This window comes from Ursus maritimus, unplaced genomic scaffold (genome assembly GCF_017311325.1).
Source record: "Ursus maritimus isolate PB19 unplaced genomic scaffold, ASM1731132v1 scaffold_14, whole genome shotgun sequence".
NCBI lineage: Eukaryota > Metazoa > Chordata > Mammalia > Carnivora > Ursidae > Ursus > Ursus maritimus.
In genome coordinates, this window is record NW_024423786.1 from 53666033 (window position 1) to 53677022 (window position 10990).

A 10990-nucleotide genomic window follows, 5' to 3' on the forward strand; every position below is an offset into this window, starting at 1 on the left:
CGGAATCATCCCCCCCCCATGAGAACCACTGCTTTACATTGTTATTAATTCTTAGAAGACACTTGGCCCAGCCGCTGTGAATGCTTGTGGTTTAAACACTTGTAGACGTTGTCAGCTGGTCCTTTGTGTTTTACACCCGGAATGGCGAAATCGAGTTGTAACTGTGACCCTCGCTCTACCTGGATGCCCAGCAGCCCGCACCGCGGTTCCTACCCCACCTCTGCGGGAACCCAGCCTCCTCCACCCACCCCCAGCCCCCAGCCACCTAGAGAGGGGAGCCCACATCCCTCCCTCTCTGGGGACGGGGGGGGGGGCAAAGTAGCAGGAGTGGGAGCTCTAGGCCTGCAGATGGTGAGCTTCAGGGCAGAGGGGGGGCTGTTTGAGATCCATGGGGTCCCTGGCTCCTCCTACTCCCGCACACTCAGGCATTCATTCATTGATTCATTCGTTCCCTCCTCATTCCCATGATCTGTTCTAGGTGATGAGGACACCGGCAGTGTCCGTGACAGACCCAGCCCTGTCCTCCCAGAGCTCCTGGTCTGGGGCGGGGGGAGAGGGACACGTGCCTGGGCAGTGACAACATAGGTGCTGAGAGCAATAATGGGGGGCAGACAGGCAGCTGAGGAGCCCAGAGAAGGCCCCTGAGCCTGGAGGTCAGGGGAGGTGCTTCTGAGCTGAGTCTGGAGGAGGAAGGAGGGGTTAGTTGGGTGAAGATGGCCGGCCAGCAGCCTGATCAGATTTTAGGAGCCTTTTGGAGAGCGTGGATGGGAGGCTCGGGACTGGAGAGGCTGGGGAGGCAGGGAGGCAAGGAAGGGGGCAGAGGCTGGGACCCGGGAGGAGAGGGTAAAGCCTCTGGTAGGGTAGTGGGGACAGATGGGGACGAGGCAAAACTCGGGGTGTCCCTGAGATGGGAGCAGGTTTGGGGCGATGTTGAGGTCTGATGCTCTGATAGGGGTCCCTCCAGATCTGGGTGCTGCGTCGGTGACGGCAATAAACAGCAGTCGGGGTCCATGCAAATGGGTCCTGAGCAGGCCGACAGCCCGAGTGACGGGCCTTTATTAGCTCGAGAGCCTCGTGGGTTTAAAATAGCATCGTGAAGGCAACAAAAGCAATTTGCCTTCTGCATTTTCATTCTGAACGGATGATCTGCTTTTAATCAAGCAAGGCGTCCCAAAATGCTCTTAATTACCCAGAGTCAAGGGCTCGGCAGTAATTTCGATGTCGACTTTCAGGCGGGCGTGATTTGGTTTTCACAAGACAGGTTCTGGGGAAGCGTGGCTGGAGGAGAAGGGTGTTGGGGCGCAGTTGGAACCAGCAGGCGGGAGGCCGGGGCTGGAGGCTGGCCTCAGGCTGGGAGGCCAGTCTCAGGCATGATTGTGTGGCCTTGGACAAGTCACTCTCCCTTTAGAAGCCTCAGTTTCCCCCCAGAAAATGCAGAGACTGATGGTCTGCATGGTGAGGATAACATGAGACCGTGCTTGAAGCTTCTTAGCATCAGGCCAGACACTTCATTCATTCATTCAACCAGTATTTATTGAGCATCTACTGTGTGCCAGGCCCTGTTTTTGGCCCTGCAAACTCCGCAGGGACCATGACAAGCAACACCCTCCCTCCCGGGCCTAGCAGAAGAGACAGTCACGAAGAATGAACACAGCATGTGTCACGGAACAGAAGAGAAGCAATTTTCCTGTTTTAACGTCTCTGCAATCAGGTTGCGTTGTCGTCGCTGGGGCCGTGATTTAACTAGGCAGGGCTGTTTTCCTCCTTAGCAGGATATAAAATAAAGGCCGATTTTCTATTTGGTGGCATCCCAGAGTCCACGGCATATCGTAATAAGGAAGTACGTGGGTGTGCTCTGGAGGTGAGCAAAGCTATGGAAAGGATGGTGTTTTCAAGACTTTGCCGCAAGCCCAGAAACCCTGCAGCCCACATGCACCTATGGGGCGGGGCATGGGGACAGCTGAGTCCCACGCGGCTCATCGGTACCACGTGACGACAACGCACTTAGAAGAAAACCGAACAGCGAGGAGCATTCAGAGTCTCTGGGGACGGAGTTCTGGGTATCGGGCTAGGAGGTCACCTCCCACGTGAGCCTGGTGGCATCATGGAAGGAACTGGAAGCACTGGGTGGTGATTCCATGAGGCTACCCCGGGGAAGCTAGTTTTGCTGATTTAAATCCCAACAGGTAGGTTTGCACAACTTCAGGGCCCGCAGACGAGTGGCTTCTGCTATGGTCTCAAGTCCGCGTGGAGGAGCTGAGAAGCCACCTGGCTGCTGACGCTTGGGGCTTGTGGCTCGCGGGACACCAGATTGGGAGAAGCGGCAGGCTCTTGAGTCAGACAGGTCCAGAGGCCAATTACGGCTCCACCACCTCCTGGTCAGGTGACCTTGAGCAAGTGACGACCCCCTCCGGAGCCCAGTGCTCTGCTCCGTCAGGTGGAGATGGTATGAACTCTCGCCCCCTCATGTGGGGATGTGGCTGAGATGAGGTCACTCAGGGCACCCGGCTGGCTCAGTTGGAGGAGTGTGCATCTCGTGGTCTCGGGGTCATGAGTTCGAGCCCCACGTTCCATATAGAGATGTCTTAAATAAATAAATAAACTCGAAAAAAAAAAGGAAACATGCTAAGCCATTGGAAAGACTTGAAAAATGTCACCTCTTAGGGTGGGAAGTCTGCTGTTTGAGCTGGAAACTGTACCACGTCTTTCTGCACCACGTCTTTCTGCCTGACTTCTCACAAGTTTCGATCCTTGCTGTATCTGGACAGGCTTGGTTTCATTGCAGTACCAGCCAGTCCCCACACCTCAGAGGCTCATAACATCCGAGGCTTATGTCTCACTCACATTCTATAGTTGCTGTGGTTTTTTTCAGGCTGGGGATCTGCTCCATGTCACCTGACTCCAGGACCCGGGCTGATGGAGCAGTGACTGGAAAATTGTTAGTCTCAGTGGCACAGGAAGAGAGCTCTGGAGGGTGTCTCATTAGCAATAAAGGTTCTGAAGTGACACAGGTCATTTCCCATCCTGGATGCCAGAATGGGGCATACAGTCCCACCCAATCCACCCGGTCGCAGAAGCCAGGAGCACAGTTCTATCCGGTGCTGGTGCGACAGCCAGCTAGTGCTGTATAACAAACATCCACCAATCATGCGACAACCAGCTAGTGCTGCATAACAGACATCCACCAATCATGCGACAGCCAGCTAGTGCTGCATAACAGACATCCACCAATCATGTGACAGCCAGCTAGAGCTGCATAACAAACATCCACCAATCATGCAACAGCCAGCTAGAGCTGCATAACAGACATCCACCAATCATGCGACAGCCAGCTAGTGCTGCATAACAAACATCCACCAATCATGTGACAGCCAGCTAGTGCTGCATAACAGACATCCGCCAATCATGCGACAGCCAGCTATTGCTGTGTGACAAACACCCAGCAAGTCTCTTTGGCATACAACAACAAACATTTGTTTCTCATTCACACATTCTCAAGGCAGCTAGCCTCCAGTCTAATCTGTGGATTGTGTCCAGATCAGGTCCATGTGTTTCTGATCTTCCTCAGATTAGTGATTCCTCAAGACATATTTCTCTCATGGCTAAAGGAACACAAGAGAGCCTGCGGAAACATGAAGTCCTTCTTAGGGTCGAGGCTCCAAACTGTCACACTGTCACTTTTGCTCCTATTGCCTTGGCCAAAGCGTGTCACATGGCTGGGCCTGACCTCAGTGGGGCAGGGAAGTATATTCTTCCCCGTTGAGTTTAGGAAGAGGTTGAATGAAATTTGTTGAATAATAAGGTAATCTTCCATATCCCAGAAGGTGAAGAGCAGGAAATATTTGGTGAGAGCATTATTTGTTACCACGCAGAAGCCATATGAATAAAAACCCAGGTTGTAAGTAGAAAGTCCAGGTGTATGTGAGTTTCAGGTGTGGCTGGATCCAGGAGCTCATTTCTCTCTGTCTTTCTACTTTCTCTGCATTGTTCTGATCTCAGGCTCCATGTAGACACCTCACGAGATGTCTGCAGCAGTGCTACCTTCACTTTAGCCCCAGTTTGTGCAGAGCAGGAAGGGCATTGCAACATTCCCTTTCCAGGTGTCAGATCTCTCCAATGGCATGCGACAAAGAAACAGCAAACTTCATTACTTGACTGACAGGCAAAATGAGCAAATTATAGCCTTCTTTCCCACTGCTCCCCTCACACTGCCAGTCCTAGCAAGCAGTTCATCTTCTGCAGATGAACAGGTTCCCCTCTCCCAGTGTTTACTCATGCAGCCCCCCCTTATGTGGGGGTAAGATTATACAATCCAATATCAAGGCTCCCAAGGGCCTGGGTCTTAGTTCTCTGGATGGATTCCTGGTCCTGCAGCTCCTTCTCAGATCTGCCCACAAATGCATTTGCTTGAACCCAAGTCAGCCTCACCCAAAACGTGAGCCCCTTGGCAGAGGTCAGAAAAACAGGGCAGGAGCCAGCACGGAGTTTGTTTAATTGATTTGCTCTTAATTGGCTGTCTTCCCAGATGGTCTGGAGGAAGCTTATCTTGGGCACTCACTGACCACCTACTTCCTCCCCAGGCTGGGGGGAGAAAGAGCTGGAACCAGACACTCCCAGCCCCAAGTGCTGAAGGGAGGGCCAAAGGGCATGACCGGATATGGTGGAGAGACTTGGGTTCAAATCCATGCTTCGCCTCTTATCCACTGAGACCTTAGCTGAGTCACCTAACCCTGCATGCCTCAGTTTCCCTATCTGTATAAACCAAAGAAAGCAATAGCTTCTAACTTACAGAGCTGTTATAAAGAGTTAATATGTGAACACCAGGGACCATCAAACTTCAAGGGCCAGGAAGTCAAAATTTTAGGCTTTGCAGGCCACGCAGTCCACTCTGCCCTTGTGCAAAAGCTGCCATAAATGATAGGGCATATAAATGGGCATGGCTGTGTGCCAATAAAACTTTATTCGTGGACCTGGAAATTTGAATTTCAGATCATTTTTGTGCATCCCAAAATATTATTCTTTGATTCCCGCCCCCCCCCAGCCATTTAAAAATGTAAAACACAGGTGCAGGGCTGCATTTGACCTTGGGCCAACCCTGGTGTATATATAGCACTGACAGTAGTACTTAGCACACAGAAAGTGCTGAACAACCAGTATTGTTGTTGTTGCTGTTGTTAATCTTGAGGTCATAAAGGGGGTGTCAGAGTTAGGGCACGAGAGCAGAGAAGAGCCTCAAGCATCCATTTCACAAACCAGGCTGCTCCTCTTCCCAGCCACATGACCTGGAGAAAGTGGCTTCACTTCCCTGAGCCTCAGTCTCCCCATCTGTATAATGGGTATGGCGTTACCTCCCTCAGAGGCAAATGATGACTCGCAGGCCTTTGCCCCTTTGCACGATGACACAACTCCACCAGGCATGTACGTCTCTCTCCTTAATGCTTCCAGGACTTTTCCCCTGCTGGTCCCTCCACCCAGACCCCGCTGCCCTGTTGCCTCCATCCCTTCCTTAGGGGTCAGTGCAGAGGTTTCCTGCTCTAGGGAACCCTTCCTGACCACCCCCACCAGGGTGAATCAGACCTTCTCTGGGCTCCCCTAGGACCCTGTGCACCCATCACACCAGATGTCACACCAGGTTTGTGTCTTCTCTGGCCAGAGAAGGCTGGGAAAATAGGAAATAACAAAAATGTGTTGGGATTTAATGTCTGTCTCCGAATTCCCAATCCCTCTTACCTTCAGCTCTTCTCTCCTCCTCTTTTTCTTCCTTCCTTCCTTCCTTCCTTCCTTCCTTCCTTCCTTCCTTCCTTCCTTCCATCCCTGAAACCCCTCAGGGCCCAGAGCCATTGCCAGCACTCTGTCCCTTTACTTCCTGTGGCAGACAGATCCTAAGGTGGCTCTTATGATTCCTGCCTCCTGGTGTCCACACCTTTGTGTGTCCTTTTCCCTCACATGTGGATGGGGCTTGTGACCTGCTTCTAACCAGCAGAAGTGGTAGGATGTCACATCCATGATACGTTACCTTATATAAGACTCTGTCTTGCTAGCAGACCTGCCACACTTACTCTCTTACTGGCAAGTGGTCCTGTTGGGAACAGTCCATGAAGAGGGCATGTGGCAAGGACCTGGGTGGCTTCCAGAAGCTGAGAACAACATCCAGCTGACAGTCAGCAAGAATCCAGGGACTTCAGGCTTATGGACATAAGGCAATGAATCCTGCCAACAGCCTGAGGGAGCTTAGAAGCCGATCCTTCCCTAGTCAAGACTATTGTCTTGGCTGACACCAAAATTGCAGCCCTGTGAGAGACCCTGCCCAGCTAAGTCATGCCTGGCTTCACCACCCACAGAAACTGAGATAATAAATGTGTCCTTGGAAGTTGCTAAGTTTCAGGTACTTTGTTACACAGCAATAGCTGACTGATACACCTCCACTTAACCATTTCCTTTTGGGCTCTTCTATAGCTTAGGTGACATACACAGAGTGCCAGATTCCCCCCCTCAACCTCCCTGGGCACCATAATGAGGCCCACGGCCATGGGGTGGGGTGTGGCTGTGCTGGGGCTTGGGCAGGGTAGGGCAACCACAGCCAGAGAGGAGTGTCCAAGGACATGATGGCCATCATCCCCAGGACTGTGGGATCCAGGCTACCTACCTTGGGGAGGAGAAAGTCATAGTCCTAGGGGGTCTCATCTTGGACTTGGGCTGTGTCCACCCTGGGCAATAGGTTATCGTGTGGGATACTAATAAATGTGGAATACTTCTAAGAGGTCATTTGTTGGCTCAGACAGGGTATCACATTACATGGAAGAAAGAGAACATTTATTTTCTCACTTCTCTTTCAATCCTTCTAGAGACACACTGTCCAATACAGTAGCCAGAAGCTGCATGTGGCTATTTAAATTTAAGTTAATTAAAATTAAGTAAAATTTGATTGAAAGCAGGGACTCAGACAGATATTTGCACACCCCTGTTGATCACGGCATTGTTCATAATGGCTAAATGGGGGACACGACCCACGTGCGCATCAACAGGTGAAGGGTAAACATGGTGCAGTCCATCCATCCACACGCTGGAACGCAATCCGGCCATAAAAGGGAAGGGAGCCCGACACCTGCCATGACACGGACGGACCCCAAGGACACCAGGCTCAGCGAGAGCAGCCAGACCCAGAAGGACACATCCCGCAGGACCCCACTCCCGGGAGGTCCCCAGAGGCGTCCCGTCCATACAGACAGAGAGGAGCTGGTGGGAGCCAGGGCTGGGGCAGGGGGTGGGGAGTCCGTGCTTCCTGGGGACAGAATCTCCGTGTGGGGAGATGGAATGTTCTGGAGACGGAGGGTGGGGGTGGCTGCACGACAGCGTGAGTGTGCTTCATGCCGCCGAGCTGTGCACACAGAGATGGTTAAAATGGTTAAAATGGTGAATTTTTTGTGCATTTTATCACAATTTTAAAAAATTAATTAAAAAATGAAATAAATTTGAAATGCGGTTCCACAGGTGCACGAGACACACGTTAGCGGCTCTGAAGCCCTGATGGCTTCCACAGCAGTCACAGCAGAGAGACCCCATTTCTGTTATTGCAGAAAGTCCACCAAGAGTGCTTTAACACCTCTTCACACATGCGAATTTTCCTTTTCAAGAGAGAGGAGGCCTTGGGCTCACAGCTTGGGGCCCGCAGCCTGGAGAATTTAATAACTGGGTTTTGTTTTCATTGTGGATCTCCCGCGTGTTCTTCTCACAGCAGCCAGAGGGCGCCCGTGAGCTCCTGAGTCAGGTCTGTTCTCCCCTGCCTGCAGCCCTCCCACTGTCCCCCCCCCTCCCCCGCCCCCGGGGTGCGACAGCCCAAGCCCTCCACAGGGTCCAGAAAATCATGTATGCCTGGCCCCCGTCCCCTCTCTGTCCTCCCCTCCTCCCTCTCTCCCCCTCAGTCACTCTGCTCCAGCCACACACACCTCGTCGCTATTCCTCCCACATACCGGCAAGGTCTGGCCCCAGGACCTTTGCACTGGCTGTTCCCGCTGCTGGCAAGCTGTTCTTCCCTCTTTCACTTCCTTTGTGTTTTTGTTCAAATGTCCCTGCAGTGAAACTCTTGCTTTTATCCTAATTAAAAATCGCAAACCCTGCTATCAACCCAGAATTTAGAGCCATCTCCCATACACTCCAGACAAGAGCCTGGGGCTCAGAATCTGGGACTCCCTGAACAGTGTTCCTAGGATGGGGGTCTAGAATGGGCCCGCCTGCCCACGACCTTGTCCTCAGCCTGGCCTGTCCCCAGATCACTCTGCCCCCTCCCTCTAGGAGCTCAGAAATTCACCCGGCGCACAGATGCCAGACGGGAAAATTAATTGGGCCTTGCTAGGGCTGCTCTCCCCGCTCCCCGTCAATAACAGCCGTAAAGCGGGATTTATGCGGCGGTGCTGGCTCCGGATGGAAACTAGGAGGAGGGGCAACGTTCTAGAAAAGTCAATCCCTTGCCATGAGAACAGGCAGCAGCTGGGACTCCAGGACCAGAGCCATCTTCCCATTGCCTTGCTGGAGGCCGCACCTTTCCCCGAGTTGGGTGGGTGGGGAGAGAGGAAGATGCCCCCTGGGTGGCCCAATCCGTGGTCAGGGATCACTTACCTGATTAGATTCCATATTTCTAAGCACCTACTGTGTGACAGGCCATGTCCCAAGTGTTTTTGGAACATTAACTGTTTTAATGGGGAGGTAGAGATTGATTTTTTCTATTTTAACCAACAGGAAACTGTGGCACGGAGAGGTTAAGCAACTTGCTTAACGTTGCACAGCTGTCGCCGCCTGGCTTACCCCTGGCTTAGGGGTTTGTGGGGACTGGGATGTGATAGGGACAATGTAGGAAGTCGAAGAAGGTATGACAGGCCAGCTAGGGGACTCCAAGAACACCCTGTCCCCATTACCATTGTGGCTGGGGGCCCGCTCAGTGATGCACCTTCTTCTAGGCTCCACATAGTCACAGACTGATTTAACTGAGGGCTGCTGGATGCAGGTGTTCAATGGAAGCTGCTTGAAGCCCCTGAATATGCTGATCCTGATCCCTCAGCCTCTTTTGCCTTTCCTCCCTTCTCTCATCTGGGAAGGAGCTCTTCAGGCATCCTTGGGGAAATCAAGTAGGATCTGAGTTCAAATCTTGCCTCTGCTGTGTGACCTTGGGGATGTGTCTTCCCCTCTCTGGGCTCAGTGTCCTCATCTGAAAAATGAGGATCATAGCCACCGTCGAGCTGTCCAGGGACATGGAGAAGGCAGAGAGGGGGGCATCCGGCCCTGACCGAGTGCTCAGCAAGCAGCCCCACTTGTATTATTATTCCTGCTGTGTTTATGTCGCCCTCCAACCGCAGACAGAGACAAGGCAGCTGCATCCCCCTCCCCAGAGCCCTTCTTGCAATCCCCGGACCAAATCCAGTGGCCTCCTTTCCTGCAGGCACTGCGGGGATGGTTTTGATGGACATGTTTTTTGCACAGAAAAAAGCTGGAGCAATTGTATTTTGCCAAAAGTGTCAGCCGGAGAGAAAATATTTCCCGCATCTCTGGCGAGTGTTGATGTGAGAGAGCTCGCACATTGGTAGGGGGTGGGGGCTCCCCACGACAGGGGCCAGCTGTCCCCACCCAGCCCCAGCAGCCTTTTCAGCCTCCCGCTCCCTCTCTCCCTACACCCCGGCCCCAGCCCAGCTCCCCACCCCTTCCTCTCCGGTCTCTACCTGGCTTCTCCCCTTGGATGGTCTCACATTCTCTCTCAGACACTGACACCTGTCTCTCTCCCCGCTGTATGTTTGGAATGAGGAAATGGCATTGGAACTGTGATTTGCAAAATGAGGAGTTTGCTTGGAGAAGGGGGCGGGCAGGAAGAGAAATCCAGGGAGAGTGTACAGCGTGTGCAAATGCCCTGGGGCAGGATCGTGTCTGGCATGAAGGAGAAACAGCGAGGAGGCCTGTGTGGCTGGAGCAGAGTGAGCCGGGGAGAGAGAGGGAGGAGGGGAAATGGGGCAGATCGTGCGGGACCTTTTGGGCTGCAGGGAGGATTCTGAGTTTTGTTCTGGGTGCACTAAGAAGCCCTGGGAGGATTTTGAGCAGGGGAGGAGGGAGGGTGACATGGATCAAGCACCCTCACACATGTGGGGGACAGTGGCAGATGTCAGCAGCACCCAATGAAGCTCAAAATAAACCAAACTGGGCCTCTATCCCCCCTTCCACAGTGATCGAGAGACATGTCCAATCACCTTTGCTTCAGTGTTGAAGTCAAATAACTGGAAGGGACCGGAAACCCACCACCTGAGACCCGTCTGAGGGAATGCTACGCAGGCATGATGCATGATAAAGGGTGGGGCTGGCTGTGTGAGCCGACACGGACTGCTGTCTGGGGTACGTGGACTGCAAGAGGAAACTGCACAACAATGACATGGGAGGAGAAAATTTTGGAAGCATTTGCACCAGACTGTCAACGGGGGTCACCCAAGCCAAGTGGGTTGTTGCAGCAGGATTTTATTTTTATTTTACGATTACTTTTTTTAAAAATCCAGGTGAAATTAACCATCACGTGAAATTAACCCGTGCAGCAGAGAACATTCCCCAGGTCACCCTACTTCTCTCTAGTTCTGAAACATTTTCGTCACCCTAAAAGAACACTGAATACCCTAAAATATTATTTTTTTTTTACATTTTAAAATTATTTTTTATTGCGGTGAAAGACGTAACACAAAATGTACCATTAGTGGCAATTAGTGCATTCGCAATGTTGGGCAACTACTACCTCTGTCTAGTTCTAGAACATTCCATCACCTCAAGGCGAACCCTGTACTGTTAACAATCACCTCCCGTCTCCTCCCCAGCCCCCAGCCCCCACGAACCCCCTTCCAGGCCATGGAGGAGCCTGTTCTGGACGTGTCACACCCCTGGACTCACACACCGTGTGATCTGCTGTGTCTGGTTCCCTCCCTGAACGTCGTGGGCTTGGGTCTGTCCCCGGAGCAGCGCATGTGGG

General features: G+C 52.4%; 1 protein-coding gene across 1 annotated transcript in view; it reads left to right on the forward strand.

The window, feature by feature from the left end:
* Nucleotides 1-6993: 6993 nt before the first annotated feature.
* The window catches only part of ZNRF4 (zinc and ring finger 4), a 19184-nt gene continuing 15187 nt past the window's right edge, over nucleotides 6994-10990 (forward strand). The window contains 2 exon segments of the mRNA XM_040628293.1: nucleotides 6994-7025; nucleotides 10839-10985. Coding sequence (XP_040484227.1) covers nucleotides 6994-7025; nucleotides 10839-10985 — 179 coding nt within the window.